Raw genomic sequence first — 21234 nt, 5'->3', positions numbered from 1 at the left:
ATTAATTAATTCATTTATTAAAAAAATATTTGTTGAGGGTTTATTATGAGCCAGGTACCAGGTGCCTGGTGCCTGTGCTCTAGAGCCCGTGAGCCACAACTACTGAAACTGTAGTTGTAGGGTTTTTTTGTTTTTTGTTTTTTGCCACTGTCTCACTTTGTCCCAGCTTACCCTTCCCCCTCCCTGTGTCCTCAAGTCCATTCTCTATGTCTACGTCTTTATTCCTGTTCTGCCCCTAGATTCTTCAGAACCATTTTTTTTTTTAGATTCCATATATATGTGTTAGCATACGGTATTTGTTTTTCTCTTTCTGACTTACTTCACTCTGTATGACAGACTCTAGGTCCATCCTCACTACAAATAATTCAATTTTGTTTCTTTTTATGGCTGAGTAGTATTCCATTGTGTATATGTGCCACAACTACCAGGCACCAGGTATACAACCGCTCTGCTCAGGACACGGGACCTGATTGTCATGACTTTTTTCCATGCAGATGTGCCCAGTCCACCTCTTCCTTAAGTCATTTCTTGAAAAGAGCATTCTTTTTCTAGCCTTGTAGTGCCTCTATTTAGTAACCAGACCATCTGAAACTGTTTGAAAACGCCCTCAGAACCAAACAGAAATCCATAACTGTCTCTGACATCAGCCTAAGAAATGGAGAGAGGAAAGTAAAACTTTTGGCCTATTTTTTCCCCAGGTGGAAACCAGAGCTTCCAAATCCTCCAGGTGGCCTGGCTTGGTGGAAAGAGTCCAAGACCAGAGCCTGAGGCCTGGTTTCCAGGACCAAGTCTGGTACAGACCAGCTGTTGACCCGGGGACAGCTGCCCATCCCCATCCCGGCCTGACTTGTCTTTTTTTTTTTTTTTTGGCTTCCCAGCTTTCGGGATCTTAGTTCCTCAACCAGGGATTGAACCCGCGCCCCGTGAAATGGAAGCTCAGAGTCCTAACCACTGGACCACCAGGGAATTCCCCGGCCTGACTTTTCGTCTGTGAAAGAAAGGGTCAGGGACTCAACTATCTGCAGGCCATTTCCACGCTTACGTATTCTGTGGCGTGAGAGGGTTTGTTAGAAGAGGGAGAAGCTGGAGGTGGTCCTGGAAAACCAAGTGGATCTGCTCCAGGGGTCCCTGGGGCAGGGAGGCAGTGATCTGAACATCAACATAACCTGGCCCTGGATCACTTAGTCAAGGTGAAGTTCGAGTCAACACTTCCCTCAGCTCAGTTCTGGGGGTTGGAAAGTCTCACTGCGGGGGTCTTGGGCTGCCGTGCACGCAGAGTAACCTTCTTCAACAGCCTCCTGGGAGCGGAGTTACTCTCTGAAGAGTGCTTGGTCTTCTCTCCTGACACTGGTTCTGAGACTTTTCAGTTCTCTGTGATGCCCTCTGAGCTGGGGCCCAGAGCAGTGGGCATGAAGTGGCTTAACAGTGACACCTGCTGAGCTGCAGCAGCCAGGAGGGGGAAGACCATGGAGTGACCCAGGAAGTGCCCTGGAGTTTGTTTTTTCCCACCAGGGGGAGAATCTATCTTCCACTTGGATTCCTTTCGGGAAATGACTCCTTCTACCAAAGGCATATACAATGCCTCTGCCCTCGCAAGGTGACTGGCATCTCAGTTTGCCGGGGACTAAGGGATTTCCTGGGACATGGGACTTGCAGTGCTAAAACCAGGCAGTTCTGGGCAAATCAGGATGATTGGTCTCTGGATATGACAAATAGACAGGATACAAGGACCCAGGTTAGACTGAGACAGAGTCCCAGCAGCAGCTGCACAGAAAGGGGAGCTGTTCCTGTCTGAAGCAGACTGCATTCTGTAGCAGCCCTTGGGGGGAAGCAGCTCTTCCTATCAATAAGATATCATAGAAAGGGAATCCTCCACAATCTGATTGATGTAGTTCATTTATGTTACTTTTTTTTTTTTAAAGAACCAATGGATCTAGGGTCAGAAGTTTGCTTAAGGGTTTTTAATCTAGCTCCTATCTAAATATTAAACCTCCTGTGCACCATTTCAGCTCAAAAGACCCCAGCTTTGCCTACCTCTAGTTATAAGGCATTCACGCATTCTCAAGCCAGTCTTTTCCTTATGGGATAGTTCTAATTGTAAGAAACTTATTCCATATGTGGGGCTCTCTGGGTCCCTGGAGCTGCTAATACTGGCCCCAGTTCTTTGTAAGTGTTGTACCTGTCCCATGACAGCCCTTCAGGTGTTTATGTTCACCCCTCTTGCCCACCAGACAGGACGAGCTTTTTAACCATTGCTCATTAGACAACTCACTATTCTGAGCATCTTAGTTGTGCAATGAAATTCCAGGCACAAAGAAACAGTTAGGATTGAGATCCATGGCTGGAAACAAAAAGATGCATGTTCTAGTTAATGTTTCCCTGGTTGTTCTGGTTTCCAGATATGTACTGATGTTTCCAGTGTCTGTCTGCAAATAACCAGCCCTGACCCACTATGGAAGCCACCTGTAATGGATCAAAGGACTCCTCACCTGTGTTCTACCTGGTGGGCATCCCCTCTCTGCTGGAATCCCTCTTCCTCCTTGTCTTCTTGATTTTCCTCTTAATCTCTCTGCTTATTCTGGTGGGAAATGAGCTGATCCTTGTGTCTGTGGTGGCAGAGTCCAGCCTCCACAAGCCCATGTACTTCTTCCTGATCAACCTCTCAGCCCTGGACATCCTCTCTACTACAACCACTGTCCCCAAGATGTTGTCCCTATTCTTGCTTGGGGACCAGTACCTCAGCTTCTCTGCTTGCTTCCTGCAGATGTACCTATTCCATGGCCTTAACTGCTCTGAAGCCTTCATCCTGGTGGTCATGGCCTATGACTGCTATGTGGCTATCTGCCGCCCACTGCACTACTTGCCCTCATGACCCCACAGACCAGTGCTGCACTGGCAACCAGTGTCTGGCTAACTGCCCTCCTTCTGCCCATCCCAGCAGTGCTGCAGACCTTCCACATGGCTTTTGCCAACACTGTTCACATCTACCACTGCTTCTGTGACCACTTGGCTGCGGTCCAGGCCTCCTGCTCTGACACCATGCCCCAGACCTTCATGGGCTTCTGCATCGCCATGGTGGTGTCCTTCCTGCCCCTTCTCCTGGTGCTTCTTTCCTATGCCCACATCCTGGCCTCAGTGTTTCACGTCAGCTCCCGAGAAGGACGCTCAAAAGCCTTCTCCACCTGCAGCTCCCACCTCCTGGTTGGCACCTACTACTCATCCATTGCCATAGCCTATGTGGCCTACAGGGCTGACCTACCCCTCGACTTCCGCATCATGGGCAACGTGGTGCATGCTATTCTCACACCTGTCCTCAACGCTCTCATCTACACGCTGAGGAACAAGGATGTCAAAGCAGCCATCACCAAAATGGCATGTCCCCAGGGCCCAGGGAATTCTGGGACCCTTGATCCTTAGATGCAAATAATTCAGCTCCCTGGACACCAATGACAGCACCCAGCACAGAATAAACACAATAAATATTTTTAAATGAATTAAAGCAACCCAAATTGACTTCATTCAGTTGAGCAGACAGCTAAAACCCGGTCCTCAAATACCGGATCCAGAGGTCTTCCCATTGGTGCTATAGAATGATTGGTTTTCACAGTTTTCATCAGTCATTAATGTGATGAATAAAATTTGATCATCTAATCATTTATATTTAAAGTCTTTACTAGGACTGCTAGAGACAGAAATAAGCCAGACATAGTTGCTGCCCTCAAGGTATCCATAGTTTAACTGGGGAGTCAGACCCAGAGAGATAATATAAGGTGCTAGGACAGAGAGAAGCAAAGGGGGCCGTGGGAGCCACGAAGTTAGCATTTGATTGAATGTTAAAAATTTCTCCTGTAAGTTTTTATATTTTTGGCATTGGTATCACTTGTTTGTTAGCAAATACTCATGTATCAGCAATATAGATGGATGGGAGGCTGGAAATGATTGCATAAGAAAACCACTAGCTGCTCCAATCGGGAACGGTAATAAGGTCCATGTTCCCATCCAATGGGATGGATCCATTTTCAGCTTGGATGCCCATTAAAAAGTGATGCTTCCTGCCAAGAACCAGTGGGTGGAAGTTACAGTGGTTCCACCCACCATTATCCACAGTGACCTATTTGGGGGAATTTGTACTTGCAGTCCTGACAATTCTGGCCTCTGTGGATTAAGCAGTCCGGATTCACCAGGAGACACAGTAAATCTCACTAAATTTAAAGCTACAGCTTCTGCCTGGTCATTTTAAGCCCACTGTGCAAGCAGATCAGCAGTCAGAAAAAGGAGTTACCATATTTAGAAGGGCAATTGACCGTGATCTTCAGGAGGAAGTAAAGCCACTCTTACATAATGGGGGCTGGGAGGTCAGCATTCAGGCAAGTGAGCATTTCTGGTTTCTGGCTTTAACTCTTAGTGGACAATTAAAGCAACTATAGCTTGATGAGGCAGAGTAACCAGGGGCTCAGAACTGTCAGGGATGAGGGTCTGGGTCATGCTAGGAGGGAATCCATCTAGACCCACTGAAGGGAAAGGGGAAGGGAATCTAGAATGGGTGGCAGAGGAGAGGGATGATGAAGTGTCACTTGCAGCCTTGGGACTGACTGCAGCAGCGAGGGCAGTCGTTAATCCAACTAACCCTTCTCTTATAAATTTCCCTTGAAACTGTGACTAATCAGAATCCTGGAAACCCTATGTCCAAATGGAGTGAACTTGTGAAAAGTGAATGAATCCGAGAGGTTCAAGGGATAGACTATAGTAGACACAGTTAGTGGTCTTCCCTCTGGCAGCTGAGTGTTGACTGCTAATAACTCACACACGTATACCCTAAGACAGAGGCATAATGGCCCTGACCCTTGTTGCTTTCCTTCCGGGGGGAAAGGGAGAAAGAGAGTAACTTTATAAGCAGAAAAAACCAACTACTGGGTACTAAGCAGTCTAAGCTTAGATGCCAGCTGTTGACAGTAGTACCTGGTGAAGCCAGCTGTTTGGCATCTAGAGACTCTGAGAGCCCATGAAAGTTGTATCTTCTCCTGCAGGAGATGAACATCACTAGTCCCCTGGGAAATAGAATATATGCAGGCAGCCTCTCCTCTGGCTGTTGCTAGATAATACAAACCAAACCCCTGGAGTCATTTTCAGAAAATCATGTTTCACTATGTCCTAAATCCTCTCAAAAACTCGATGAGATGGGTAATATTGTTATGTTCCATTTTACAGATGGAGAAACTCAGACTCAGAGAGGTTAAGTAACATGCCTAAGGTGACATAGCTAAAATATATTAGAACTGGTATTCATACCCAGGACTTGTCTCTTCAGACCCTATGCCCTTACCCATATGCAGAGCACAGGCCTGGGAATGAAGCCCCGGGTCTGCATTGCAGCTCTGATACTAAACATTAGTATAAGCATCAGTAAGTCATTTCACTTCTCTGGACCTCAGTTTCCTCTTCTTGGGCTGCCTGTCTCCCCTGACTGTTCTGAGGACCAGATGGGATAATGTCAATAAAAGCTGCCCCGTTGGTTGGAAAGTTCTGGAACCCATGAGGGCTCTTAACAATGTTGTTCTCATTATCAGCAAATCCCAGAGGCAAGTCCCCTCCCAACACGTGCTCTAGGAGGGACCAAGAAGTTGATCCTGGGTGACTGGGGGGTGGAGGCTCAGTGCCTCAAAGGAGCCCCAAAGAGAGAGGACCCCCGCAGGCCTGACTGAAAGGAGCAGTTAGGGGGTTAATGAGCCACAGCCCAGCACCGACCTGACTCTTCTCTGCCTGGCCGGGTTGGAAGACACAAAGGAGACACCACAAGAGGCACCAAGGTAGACAGGGCTTGGAAGGTGAGTGAGCTGGGGGTGAAGTGCCAAAGCTCAGCAAAGACCAGAGTGGGGAGACAGGGCAAGGATTTGGGGGGAAGGTAGAACCAGGACCAGGGGTCAGGAAGACTGGTTGGGTGTGCACAAGAGGCAGACGTCCAGGATCCAGGTTGGCTATGTGTATGTGGGGCTGCTGGACCTTGGACCACATATCCTGGCAGGTCTGTGTGCTCAGAGGTGGATTCATGTCATCTTGGCCAAATCCTTCCCATGGGAAAGCAAGGCTAATGGTGGCAGAAACATTGGAAACACTAGCACACTTCGAGTTCCTACCTGTTCCAGGCTCTTGTGTAGCATTGTTTAAGCATTCTCTCTGCAAGGACTCACAACAACCCCAGGGGGTCACAGATGAAGGAAATGAGCCCAGAAGGAAATGAGTTGCAGGTGGGAGCTGGGATTGGAACCCAGTCCTTTCTGACTCATAGTTGCACACACTGGACCACTAAGGTCCACAGGACATGATGGAGGTAAAGCCCCTGGCTGGCAGCAGGTACTCACTAGGTGGGAAAGCCCTCGCCCTCTCCTTCTGGGGCATGGACCATGTGACATGTGCTCTGCCAGACCCAGAGGGGACACAGAAAACAGTTCATTGGGTTGGAAACCCCTCAGAGAACTTTTCCTCCAAACCCTTCACTGCACAGGTGAGAAAACCAAGTGTTTTCTCATGGAGGGAACTAAAATTGAGAAGGCATCTTGAGATCGAAAAATGAGGCAGGCAGCTCCATGTAATCAATGGATCAGTTTATTATAGGGTAACTTACTCACAGAGTGGGATTGGGATCAGGTGGATGATGATCAGGAAGCATTCGCAGCTGCACTACACACCACAGAGGGGCCCCTGGGACAATTTTATAGTTAACCTAGTGTATAGGGGTAAGTGCTTGGAGATAGGATGTGCATTCCTAAGTCAAGATTTATGAATGGGTGACCAGTCTCATGGGCACCAGGAATATATCAGAGAAGATTTTCAGCATTGTTCGGGGACTAACAGCATAGAGACCACATGGTCCTAATGAGTATAAACAATATCTATTAACTACAAAGCCTTTGATGACACCACACAGTACAATCCTGATTAGGGTCAGGAGACACTGAAAAGGGCCAAGATGGCGTCAGTTATGCTAACAGCCATACACCAAAGTCACAGGAAGTAAGCGAGTGGCAGAGCTGCAGGAGCCAGGACTTCTGGTTGCCAGGCAAGATTCTTTTACAGCAGACTGGCTCCAGAATGACCTTTGCTCTCACCCCACTCCAGCCATGGCCCTGAACATAGGTCTGTCCTTCTCCAACCCTCAATTTCTCATATGCTGAAAGGCATAACAACCCCCTGGCAGGGTTGGATGACGGGAGGAGATGATATGCATCAAATGCAGCATCAGGGATCGGAACCAAGATGGCGGAGTAGAAGGACGTGCTCTCACTCCCTCTCGCGAGAACACCAGAATCACCACTAGCTGCTGGACAATCATTGACAGGAAGACACTGGAACTCATCAAAAACTATATCCCACATCCAAAGACAAAGGAGAAGCCACAATGAGATGGTAGGAGGGGCGCAATCACAGTAAAATCAAATCCCATAACTGCTGGGTGGGTGACTCACAGACTGGAGAACATTTATACCACAGAAGTCCACCCACTGGAGTGAAGGTTCTGAGACCCATGTCAGGCTTCCCAACCTGGCGGTCCGGCAAAGGGAGGACGAATTCCTAGAGAATCAGACTTTGAAGCCTAGTGGGATTTGATTGCAAGACTTCAAAAGGACTGGGGGAAACAGAGACTCCACTCTTGGAGGGCACACACAAAGTAGTGTGCACATCGGGACCCAGGGGAAGGAGCAGTGACTCCAGGGGAGACTGAACCAGACCTACCTGCTAGTGTTGGAGGGTCTCCTGCAGAGGTGGGGGTGACTGTGGCTCACCATAGGGACAAGGACACTGGCAGCAGAAGTTCTGGGAAGTACTCCTTAGGTGAGCCCTCTCAGAGTCTGTCACTAGTCCCACCAAAGAGCCCAGGTAGGTTCCAGTGTTGGGTTGGCTCAGGCCAAACAACCAACAGGGAGGGTATCCAGCCCCACCCATCAACAGGCAAACGGATTAAAGTTTTACTGAGCTCTGCCCACCAGAGCAACAGTCAGCTCTACCCACCACCAGTCCCTCCAATCAGGAAACTTGCACAAGCCTCTTAGATAGCCTCATCCACCAGAGGGCAGACAGCAGAAGCAAGAAGAAATACAATCCTGCAGCCTGTGGAACAAAAACCACATTCACAGAAATATAGACAAGGTGAAAGGCAGAGGGCTACGTACCAGATGAAGGAACAAGATAAAACCCCAGAAAAACAACTAAATGAAGTGGAGAGAGGCAACCTTCCAGAAAAAGAATTCAGAATAATGATAGTGAAGATGATCCAGGACCTCGGAAAAAGAATGGAGGCAAAGATCGAGAAGGTGCAAGAAATGTTTAACAAAGACTTAGAAGAATTAAAGAACAAACAAACAGAGATGAACAATACAATAACTGAAATGAAAACTACACTAGAAGGAATCAATAGCAGAATAACTGAGGCAGAAGAACGGATAAGTGACCTGGAAGACAGAATGGTGGAATTCACTGCTGCGGAACAGAATAAAGAAAAAAGAATGAAAAGAAATGAAGACAGCCTAAGAGACCTCTGGGACAACATTAAATGCAACAACATTCGCATTATAGGGGTCCCAGAAGGAGAAGAGAGAGAGAAAGGATCTGAGAAAATATTTGAAGAGGTTATAATTGAAAACTTCCCTAACATGGGAAAGGAAATAGCCACCCAAGTCCAGGAAGTGCAGAGAGTCCCATACAGGATAAACCCAAGGAGAAACACACCAAGACACATAGTAATCAAACTGGAAAAAATTAAAGACAAAGAAAAATTATTGAAAGCAGCAAGGGAAAAATGACAAATAACATACAAGGGAACTCCCATAAGGTTAACAGCTGATTTCTCAGCAGAAACTCTACAGGCTACAAGGGAGTGGCATGATATACTTAAAGTGATGAAAGGGAAGAACCTACAACCAAGATTACTCTACCCAGCAAGGATCTCATTCAGATTCGATGGAGAAGTCAAAAGCTTCACAGACAAGCAAAAGCTAAGAGAATTCAGCACCGCAAAACCAGCTCTACAACAAAAGCTAAAGGAACTTCTCTAAGTGGGAAACACAAGAGAAGAAAAGGACCTACAAAAACAAACCCAAAACAATTAAGCAAATGGTCATAGGAACATACATATTGATAATTACCTTAAACGTGAATGGATTAAATGCTCCAACCAAAAGACACAGGCTTGCTGAATGGATACAAAAACAAGACCCATATATATGCTGTCTACAAGAGACCCACTTCAGACCTAGGGACACATACAGACTGAAAGTGAGGGGATGGAAAAAGATATTCCATGCAAATGGAAATCAAAAGAAAGCTGGAGTAGCAATACTCATATCAGATAAAATAGGCTTTAAAATAAAAAATGTTACAAGAGACAAGGAAGGACACTACATAATGATCAAGGGATCAATCCAAGAAGAAGATGTAACAATTATAAATATATATGCACCCAACATAGGAGCACCTTAATACATACGGCAACTGCTAAGAGCTCTAAAAGAAGAAATTGACCATAACACAATAATAGTAGGGACTTTAACACCTCACTTACACCAAATGGACAGATCATCCAAAATGAAAATAAATAAGGAAACAGAAGCTTTAAATGACACAATAGACCAGATAGATTTAACTGATATTTATAGTACATTCCATCCAACAACAGCAGATTATACTTTCTTCTCAAGTGCACACGGATCATTCTCCAGGATAGGTCAAATATTGGGTCACAAATCAAGCCTCAGTAAACTTAAGAAAACTGAAATCATATCAAGCATCTTTTCTGATGACAACGCTATGAGATTAGAAATGAATTACAGGGAAAAAAACGTAAAAAACACAAATACATGGAGGCTAAACAATACGTTACTAAAAAACCAAGAGATCATTGAAGAAATCAAAGAGGAAACCAAAAAATACCTAGAGACAGGGCTTCCCTGGTGGCGCAGTGGTTGAGAGTCCGCCCGCCAATGCAGGGGACACGGGTTTGTGCCCCAGTCTGGGAAGATCCCACATGCCGCAGAGCGGCTGAGCCCGTGAGCCATGGCCACTGAGCCTGTGCGTCCGGAGCCTGTGCTCCGCAACAGGAGAGGCTGCAACAGTGAGAGGCCTGTGAATCGAAAAAAAAAAACAACCTACAGACAAATGACAATGAAAACACAACGATACAAAACCTATGGGATGCAGCAAAAGCAGTTCTAAGAGGGAAGTTTATAGCTATACAACCCTACCTCAAGAAAAAAGAAAAATCTCAAATATACAATCTAACTTTACACCTAAAGGAGCTAGAGAAAGTAGAACAAACAAAACCCAAAGTTAGCAGAAGGAAAGAAATAAAGATCAGAGCAGAAATAAATGAAATAGAAACAAAGAAATCAATAGCAAAGATCAATAAAACTAAAAGCTTGTTCTTTGAGAAGATAAACAAAATTGATTAACCATTAGCCAGACTCATCAAGAAAAAGAGGGAGAGGACTCAAACCAATAAAATTAGAAATGAAAGAGGAGAAGTTACAATAGACACGGCAGAAATACAAAGCATCCTAAGAGACTACTACAAGCAACTCTATGCCAAAAAAATGGACAACCTGGAAGAAATGGACAAATTCTTAGAAAGGTATAACCTTCCAAGACTGAACCAGGAAGAGATAGAAAATATGAACAGACCAATCACAAGTAATGAAATTGAAACTGTGATTTAAAATCTTCCAACAAACAGAAGTCCAGGACAAGATGGCTTCACAGATGAATTCTATCAAACATTTAGAGAAGAGCTAACACCCATCCTTCTTAAACTCTTCCAAGAAATTGCAGAGGAAGGAACACTCCCAAACTCATTCTACGAGGCCACCATCACTCTGATACCAAAACCAGACAAAGACACTAGAAAAAAAGAAAATTACAGACCAATATCACTGATGAATATAGATGCAAAAATCCTCAAAAAATACTAGCAAACAGAATCCAACAACACATTAAAAGGATCATACACCATGATTAAGTGGGATTTATCCCAGGGATGGCAAAATTCTTCAATATATGCAAATCAATCAATGTGATACACCATATTAACAAATTGAAGAAGAAAAACCATATGATCATCTCAATAGATGCAGTAAAAGCTTTTGACAAAATTCAACACCTGTTTATGATTAAGAAAACTCTCCAGAAAGTGGGCATAGAGGAAACCTACCTCAACATAATAAAGGCCATATGCGACAAACACACAGCAAACATCATTCTCAATGGTGAAAAACTGAAAGCATTTCCTCAAAGATCAGGAAGAAGACAAGGATGTCCACTCTCACCACTATTATTCAACATAGTTTTGGAATTCCTAGCCATGGCAATCAGAGAAGAAAAAGAATTAAAAGGAATAAAAATTGGAAAAGAAGAAGTAAAACTGTCACTGTTTGCAGATGACATGATACTGTACATAGAGAATCCTAAAGATGCTACCAGAAAACTACTAGAGCTAATTAATGAATTTGGTAAAGTTGCAGGATACAAAATTAATGCACAGGAATCTCTTGCATTCCTATACACTAATGATGAAAAATCAGAAAGAGAAATTAAGGAAACACTCCCATTTACCACTGCAACAAAAAGAATAAAATACCTAAGAATGAACCTACCTAGGGAGAAAAAAGACCTGTATGCAGAAAACTATAAGACATTGAAATTAAAGATGAAACCAACAGATGGAAAGATATTCCATGTTCTTGGATTGGAAGAATCAATATTGTGAAAATGACTACACTACCCAAAGCAATCTACAGATTCAATGCAATCCTTATCAAATTACCAAAGGCATTTTTTACAGAACTAGAACAAAAAATCTTAAAATTTGTATGGAAACACAAAAGACCCCGAATAGCCAAAGCAGTCTTGAGGGAAAAAAACGGAGCTGGAGGAATCAGACTCCTTGACTTCAGACTATACTATAAAGCTACATTAATCAAGGCAATATGGTACTGGCACAAAAATAGAAACATAGATCAATGGAACAAGATAGAAAGCCCAGAGATAAACCCATGCACCTATGGTCAACTAATCTATGACAAAGGAGGCAAGGATATACGATGGAGAAAAGACAGTCTCTTCAATAAGTGGTGCTGGGAAAACTGGACAGCTACATGTAAAAGAATGAAATTAGAACACTCCCTAACACCATACACAAAAGTAAACTCAAAATGGATTAGAGACCTAAATGTAAGACCGGACACTATAAAACTCTTTGAGGAAAACATAGGAAGAACACTCTTTGACATAAATCACAGCAAGATCTTTTTTGATCCACCTCCTAGAGTAATGGAAATAAAATCAAAAATAAACAAATGGGATCTAATGAAACTTCAAAGCTTTTGCACAGCAAAGGAAACCATAAACAAGATGAAAAGACAGCCCTCAGAATGGGAGAAAATATTTGCAAATGAATCAATGGACAAAGGATTAATCCCCAAAATATATAAACAGCTCATGCAGCTCAATATCATAAAAACAAACAACCCAATCCAAAAATGGGCAGAAGACCTAAATAGACATTTCTCCAAAGAAGACATACAGATGGCCAAGAAGCACATGAAAAGCTGCTCCACATCACTAATTATTAGAGAAATGCAAATCAAAACTACAATGAGGTATCATCTCACACCAGTTAGAATGGGCATCATCAGAAAATCTACAAACAACAAATGCTGGAGAAGGTGTGGAGAAAACGGAACCCTCTTGCACTGTTGGTGGTGGGAATGTAAATGGATACAGCCACTATGGAGAACAGTATGGAGGTTCTTTAAAGAACTAAAAATAGAATTACCATATGACCCAGCAATCCCACTACTGGGCATATACCCAGAGAAAACCATAAATCAAAAAGAGTCATGTACCAAAATGTTCATTGCAGCACTATTTACAAGAGCCAGGTCATGGAAGCAACCTAAATGCCCACTGACAGACGAATGGATAAAGAAGATGTGGTACATATATACAATGGAATATTACTCAGCCATTAAAAGGAACGAAATTGGTCATTCGTTGAGACGTGGATGGATCTAGAGACTGTCATACAGAGTGAAGTAAGTCAGAAAGAAAAACAAATATTGTATGTTAACGCATATATGTGGACCTAGAAAAATGGTACCGATGAACCGGTTTGCAGGGCAGAAATTGAGACACAGATGTGGAAAACAAACATATGGACACCAAGGGGGGAAAGCGGTGGGGGGTGATGAATTGGGTGATTGGGATTGACATGTATTCACTGATGTGTATTAAATTGATGACTAATAAGAAAAAAGAAAAAAAAGAAGTGATCATAACTTAATAAGAACAATATTTCTTCCTTTCTGAAAAAAGAAAGTGTATATCTCCTTTGATCATGTTTCTATTCTTGATTTTTAAGTTTCATCAAATTATAACATAAAATATCTACACTTTGGAACTAAATAAGAGTATTGTAATAAAGTATATGATAGGTATTTGTAAGGGAATTATGGATAAAAGAAAAATGTGCATTATCTATAGAGATGAAAATTGCATACATGTAACATTTTTACACACAAACATTTAAGCTTTTGATGATGCATTATTTAAATCTTTTATGTTATTGCTATATATTTGGTTTTCTGTGTAACTGGCTTCTTACATTCTCAAAAGGGTATATTAAATCATCCAGTAAAAAAAAAATGCAGCATCAGGTTGGACACTCAGTGATTTTCTGTCCTTCCCTGTCCCCACCAAGCACTATAACTGGCCTGTAGACAATCCCAACAGGGAGAACCTGCTGGGGCAAGTTCTGTGCCCTAGGAAACAGCACCCGTTAGGCCCTAAGCACGTCTACATCATTCAGATGTAGTGTGTAATCCTAACCTGTAAAATAGTGTAAGAGAGTCCAGCCAAATCTGGGTATTTCCTATGATGGGCCAACTGAATGGTGCTTTGAAAGATTAAATGTTAAATTCTTTCAAAAAGTATTTTTGGTTCTCTTGCTTGGCTGGTGACCCAGCACATGCCTGGTCTGCCTGTTGGACAGTCCAGTACCAGTTGGTGTGAAAAGCCATGTGCCACCTCTCCACTGGGGTCTCACCATCCCTTTTTCCATCTGCAAAGCAGTGGGGCGGAGGATGGAGGAGAGGGGAGTTAGACTTGATGGCTCCCTTAGGACCCCTCTGGCTTCAGCCCTCTACGTTTCTGCCCCTCAAATCCCCTGCTCTGCCTCACCTGGGACCGGCAGCTACAACTGCCTCTCTGAGAGCAGAAATGTCCAGGGCAGTGCAGTTGGCATCCCTTTGGGTGTGAAAAAAAACCTGGTGACCACACTTGCTGGAATGGGGTTCTGGTTAACTGAGGGTTAACCCTTCAACATGGAGACAATCAGGTCACTCTCCTGCCAGGTCCTCAGGGTGACCTCTGAGGTTCTCTTTCAAGGAGCACACACACAGGACGGTTGTTCTTCCCATGCTCATTTTAGACAAAGCATTTGCCAGTCACCACTTCCAAATCTAGAAGCCAGGCTGCACGATCCAGATCAATCACAGAGCAAACGAGTAAACTTTTAAAAGGTGGTGAGGAAGTGTGGGGGAGGGGAACTGGGTTGGAATTGAAGACTAAAAAAACTTTTTTTTCCAGTCTGACATTCTGTAATTCTAGGACACGAGAGGTGTTTTTAACTAGTTTGTTCTGTATTTGTTTTAGAAAAGAAAGAAGGTAGCTGTCATTCCTAGGAATTCAAAGGGAAACTGCTTGTGAAATCAACAGGGTTCAAACAGCAGTGATGCAGATGTAAACATGAAACTGCCTGGACCACTCATTAGAGGCTCATCCTGAAGACGGGACAAGCCAAAACTGCCTTACCAGTCCCTGCATTGACCCCAGCACACATTTAATGAACAACCTATGATATAGGGGGTTTTGTATTTGGACAGCTACAGCTTTCAGTTCTCTGGGTCCTTTCTAGCAACAAGAGCTCTCACGACATCTCCTTGTGGCTTCTTCTGAGTTGGTATTGGAGGAGCCCACAGCAGAGTTGGCATCAAAGAATTAAACACAATACCTGTTGGGCTGTGGCAGCCAGGAAGAAGGAAGATGACAGACCCAGGACATGCCCTAAATGAGGGGAAGATGCACCATCAGCTTGGGCTCCATCGGGAAGAGAGTTGTCCCTCTGAAGGCATTTGTCCGTCCCATCACTGAAACATCATTGGGTGGGAGAGCACCCAGAGAACTTGGCAGGGAGAGAGGGAGGCAGAGCTGCTGCACCCAGAAAATGAGAAGGGTGACATTCCCTGGGTAATGAGTAGCCTGAGTAGGCAGCATGTGGCAGAAAATATTGGAAAAATCAGCCCTTTCTAGTGGTGTGGTATAGTGATGTCACTTAGTAGTAGAACTTGAAACAAGAGCAAAAGAAAAAACAATAAAGTAGGAATCTAGGAGATCATCTAAGATCTGATGCCCAAGAGATAGTGTGGGAAATGGAGCAGAGAAGGGACAGAAGCTCTTTGAATGCACTTATCACAGTTGTAACTAGATAATTAAATGTGTGATTGGCTTTTAAACATACCATCCTCCTACTAGAATTTAAGCCCCTGTGAAGGCAGGGGCCTTGTGTGCCTTGTTACCTTCTCACAGCCTTGCACATTGTAGATACTTATTAAAGAGTTGATGGAAGAAGGAAGGAGTAAATTGTGCATTAAGATGGAAGAGTTAATATTGGATGGTACCCCCAGTCCTCCAAACTTGGTCATAAATGATTTGGATTGCATTAATTGTAGAGTGAACTGTACGGAATTCTCCTTCCAAACTCCTGTTTTATCCAGTTTCCAGATGCTCTGACTGCCTGTCACCCTGGCATGTAGCTCTGTCCCACCATGGATGCCACAGCCTGTAATGGATCAAAAGACTCTTCACCCATCTTCTACCTGGTGGGCATCCCCTCTCTACAGGAGTTCCTCTTCCTCCCTGTCTCCTTCATCTTCTTGTCCTTCTACCTGCTTATCCTGGTGGGTAACACCCTGATCCTGGTGGCCGTGGTGGCAGAGCCCAGATTCCACAAGCCCATGTACTTCTTCCTGATCAACCTCTCAGCCCTGGACATCCTCTCTACTACAACCACTGTCCCCAAGATGCTGTCCTTATTCTTGCTTGGGGACCAGTACCTCAGCTTCTCTGCTTGCTTCCTGCAGATGTACCTATTCCATGGCCTTAACTGCTCTGAAGCCTTCATCCTGGTGGTCATGGCCTATGACTGCTATGTGGCTATCGGCCGCCCACTGCACTACCTTGTCCTCATGACCCCACAGAACAATGCTGCACTGGCAACGAGTGCCTGGCTAACTGCCCTCCTTCTGCCCATCCCAGCAGTACTGCAGACCTTCCACATGGCTTTTAACAACACTGTTCACATCTACCACTGCTTCTGTGACCACTTGGCTGTGGTCCAGGCCTCCTGCTCTGACACCACGTCCCAGACCTTCATGGGCTTCTGCATCACCGTGGTGGTGTCCTTCCTGCCCCTTTTCCTGGTGCTTCTTTCCTATGCCCACATCCTGGCCTCAGTGCTTCGCATCAGCTCCCGAGAAGGACGCTCAAAAGCCTTCTCCACCTGCAGCTCCCACCTCCTGGTTGGCACCTACTACTCATCCATTGCCATAGCCTATGTGGCCTACAGGGCTGACCTACCCCTTGACTTCCACATCATGGGCAACGTGGTGCATGCTATTCTCACACCTGTCCTCAACGCTCTCATCTACATGCTGAGGAACAAGGATGTCAAAGCAGCCATCACCAAAATAACATGTCCCCAAGACCCAGGGCATTCTGGGACCCTTGACCCTTAGATGTAGTTAATCCTGCTCCCAGGATACCTGTGTGCTAAGAAGAGAGAATGCCATCAAAAATGTTTTTTGAAGGAAAGAATGACTTATAGCAGGGCCAAAAGTACACCACTGGGGCTTCCCTTTACATGAATAAGCTACATAATGATACCAACTCTTTTGTGGAAAGAAATAAGAATGTCAGATAAAATGTAAAAAGTATCTCCTTAAAAGTATCAAATAGGGCTTCCCTGGTGGCGCAGTGGTTGAGAGTCCGCCTGCCGATACAGGGGACACGGGTTCGTGCCCCGCTCTGGGAAGATCCCACATGCCGCGGAGCGGCTGGGCCCGTGAGCCATGGCCGCTGAGCCTGCGCGTCCGGAGCCTGTGCTCCCCAACGGGAGAGGCCACAACAGTGAGAGGCCCGCGTACCGCAAACAAACAAACAAACAGCAATCCAGTTAAAAAATGGGCGGAAGACCTAAATAGACATTTCACCAAGGAAGACATACAGATGGCCAAGGGGCACATGAAAAGATGCTCAACATCACTAATTATTAGAGAAATGCAAATCGAAACTACAATGAGGTATCACTTCACACTGGTCAGAATGGCCATTATCAAAAAATCCAGAAACAATAAATGCTGGAAAGGGTGTGGTGAAAAGGGAACCCTCCTGCCCTGTTGGTAGGAATGTAAATTGATACAACCACTACGGAAAATAGTATGGAGGTTCCTTAAAAAACTAAAAATGGGACTACCATATGACCCAGCAATCCCACTACTGGGCATATACCCTGAGAATACCATAATTCAAAAAGAGACATATACCACAATGTTCATTGCAGCACTATTTACAATAGCCGGGACATGGAACCAACCTAAATGTCCATTGATAGATGAATGGATAAAGAAGATGTGGCACATATATACAATGGAGTATTACTCAGTCATAAAAAGAAATGAAATTGAGTTATTTGTAGCGAGGTGGGTGGACTTAGAGTCTGTCATACAGAGTGAAGTCAGTCAGAAAGAGAAAAACAAATACCATATGCTAACACACATATATGGAATCTAAAAAAAAAAGGGTACTGATGAACCTAGTTTCAGGGCAGGAATAAAGAGATAGACATAGAAAATGGACTTGAGGACATGGGGTGGGAGGGCGAAGCTGGGGCGAAGTGAGAGTAGCATCGACATACATACACTACCGAATGTAAAATAGTTGGCTAGTGGGAAGCAGCAGCATAGCACAGGGAGATCGGCTCAGTGCTTTGCGATGACTTAGAGGGGTGGGATAGGGAGGGTGGGGGGGAGGCTCAAGAGGGAGGGGATATGGGGACATGTGTATGCATATGGCTGATTCCCTTTGTTGTGCAATAGAAACTAACAGTACTGTGAAGCAATTATACTCCAATAAAGATCTATTAAAAAAAAAAAGCGGGGTGGGAAAGCAGGCATTTGAAACCTGGTACACTTAGGGGGGTCGTGGCCCTATCTGTGTCAGGTAGTTGTTGTGAAGATTTGAGTGAGACTGGGAAATTTCATCTCAAATATCTGTAGACTGTGTCCACTCCTCTCCATTACACTTCATCCACCCTGGTGCAGATGTTACCACCTTCTGTCTCCTGAATGAGCACAACAGTCTCTCCCCTCATCCCTCTGCCCACCCTCCATTTCATAAATGGCCAGAATGGGTTTTCTGACATACAAACCTGGTCACCTTACCACCCTCAATATAACTTAAAGGCTCTCAATGATCTGGCCCTAAATGACTTCTTTGACCTCACATCTCACCATTGCTACCCTCATGGCAATTCTGAACTTCTTTCAATTTCCCAAACACACCAACTTCTCATTCTCACAATAACTCACTCTTCTCTCTTCCTGAAGCCCTCTTCCTCTTTGTCCATTTCAGCTGAAATCTTAGTCAGGCTTCTCCTGAAACATCACTTTTTCAGGGGAACTGGCCGTGGTAACTCACCCTGAAAAATGAGGTAGATGCCCTCTGTATGTGCCCCCTTAGCACTTTATAATTCCCCCACCATGGAACTTTTTAAATTTTTGAACATTAGGAGAAAAGAGTTCTGAGCTCATTATATCTATTAGTCTGTGTAGGCTCCTTGCTTGTTTTATCTTCCCCTTTAGCTCCAACCTCCCAATTCCCATTCCATTCCCCTTTCTCACTTAAGCACCCACTCTGATGTGTTTGCTGTATGTCCTTAAGTATAAGCATATCTTTGAAAAGTAGGTAGTGTTGTTGTGTGCATGTATGTACACGTTTAATTGACATAAAAAGAGTTATGTTACTTCTTACATTTTCACTCAGTTCTGTTTTTTAGATCTGTCTGTGTTGCTATTTATAGATCTAGTTTCATTGGTTCCTACTGATATTCCATAGTATGATTTCATTACATTTCACTTTTCTAGTGGAGGACACCTAATTGCCTCCAACTCTTTGCTATCACTGTCTTGATAAATGTCCTTGTGTATGTCCTTGTATAAATCCATGGAGAATTCTCCCTGAAATATGGAACAGGGAGTCAAAGGGGTTAGTCATGGGTGTGCATTAACTTTACCTAAACATAGTCCCTCTTCATTATCTGCAGATTCTGTATTTGTATATTTGCTTACTCACTAACCCTAAAACCAATACTCATGACACTTTCAGGATCACTCAGGGACACGCCCAGAGCAGCAAAATATCTGAGTCACCATGTGCATGTTCCCAAATGAGGTCTAACAAGGCAACACTCTGCCCTCTTGTTTCAACTCATACTGTGGACAGGTGTCCTTTCCATGGTCTATTTTTGCCATGTTTTTAGCATTTTTGTTAGTTTTTGGTAATTTCCCTGTTTAAGTTGGTACCCAAGCATAGAGCTCAAGTGGTGTCTAGGGCTCCTAGGCATGAAAAGTCTGTGATGTGCCTTCTGGAGAAAATACATGTGTTAGATAAGCTTCATTCAGGCATGAGTTACAGTGCTGTTGGCCATGAGTTCAATGTTAATGAATCAACAATATACACTAAATGAGGGTTTTTAAAATTAATTTTTATTGGAGCATAGTTGATTTACAATATTGTATTAGTTTCTGCTGTACAGCAAAGTGAATCAGTTATACATATACATATATCCACTCTTTTGTAGATTCTTTTCCCATATAGGTCATTACAGCATATTGAGTAGAGTTCCCTGTGCTATACAGTAGATTCTTTTTTTTTTTTTTTTTTTTTTTTTAAACATCTTTATTGGAGCATAATTGCTTTACAATGGTATGTTAGTTTCAGCTTCACAACAAAATGAATCAGTTATATATATACATATGTTCCCATATCTCTTCCTGCTTGCGTCACCCTCCCTCCCACCCTCCCTATCCCACCCCTCCAGGCGGTCACAAAGCACCGAGCTGATCTCCCTGTGCTATGCGGCTGCTTCCCACTAGCTATCTACCTTACGTTTGGTAGTGTATACATGTCCATGCCTCTTTATTGCTTTGTCACCGTTTACCCTTCCCCCTCCCCATAGCCTCAAGTCCATTCTCTAGTAAGTCTGTGTCTTTATTCCTGTTTCACCCCTAGGTTTTTCATGACATTTTTTTTTCTTAAATTCCATATATATGTGTTAGCATACGGTATTTGTCTCTCTCTTTCTGACTTACTTCACTCTGTATGACAGACTCTAGGTCTATCCACCTCATTACAAATAGCTCAATTTCGTCTCTTTTTATGACTGAGTAATATTCCATTGTATATATGTGCCACATCTTCTTTATCCATTCATCCGATGATGGACACTTAGGTTGTTTCCATCTCCGGGCTACTGTAAATAGAGCTGCAATGAACATTTTGGTACATGACTCTTTTTGAATTATGGTTTCTCAGGGGTATATGCCAGTAGTGGGATTGCTGGGTCATATGGTAGTTCTATTTGTAGCTTTTTAAGGAACATCATACTGTTCTCCACAGTGGCTGTATCAATTTACATTCCCACCAACAGTGTAAGAGGGTTTCCCTTTTCTCCACACCCTCTCCAGCATTTATTGTTTCTAGATTTTTTGATGATGGCCATTCTGACTGGTGTGAGATGATATCTCATTGTAGTTTTGATTTGCATTTCTCTAATGATTAGTGATGTTGAGCATTCTTTCATGTGTTTGTTGGCACTCTGTATATCTTCTTTGGAGAAATGTCTATTTAGGTCTTCTGCCCATTTTTGGATTGGGTTGTTTGTTCTTTTGTTATTAAGCTGCATGAGCTGCTTATAAATTTTGGAGATTAATCCTTTGTCAGTTGCTTCATTTGCAAATATTTTCTCCCATTCTGAGGGTTGTCTTTTGGTCTTCTTTATGGTTTCCTTTGCTGCGCAAAAGCTTTTAAGTTTCATTAGGTCCTATTTGTTTACTTTTGTTTTTATTTCCATTT

At 43.7% G+C, this 21234-nt stretch overlaps 2 protein-coding genes across 2 annotated transcripts; both read left to right on the top strand.

The window, feature by feature from the left end:
- Nucleotides 1-1483: 1483 nt before the first annotated feature.
- On the top strand, nt 1484-3459 carry LOC101274618 (olfactory receptor 2AT4-like). Its single transcript, XM_049713667.1, is given in 2 exon segments — nt 1484-2858; nt 2861-3459. Coding segments are annotated over 2 exon segments (963 nt in total). The 5' UTR covers nt 1484-2452; the 3' UTR covers nt 3418-3459.
- A 12410-nt stretch (nt 3460-15869) lies between these two features.
- LOC101274369 (olfactory receptor 2AT4) lies at nt 15870-16838 on the top strand. The gene has a single exon (XM_004279851.1). It carries the CDS (start codon nt 15870-15872, stop codon nt 16836-16838), a length of 969 nt encoding a protein of 322 aa, XP_004279899.1.
- The last annotated feature ends 4396 nt before the right edge of the window (nt 16839-21234 follow it).

Source organism: Orcinus orca, chromosome 8 (assembly GCF_937001465.1).
Source record: "Orcinus orca chromosome 8, mOrcOrc1.1, whole genome shotgun sequence".
Taxonomy (NCBI): domain Eukaryota; kingdom Metazoa; phylum Chordata; class Mammalia; order Artiodactyla; family Delphinidae; genus Orcinus; species Orcinus orca.
This window is presented reverse-complemented; position numbering and strand designations above follow the sequence as displayed.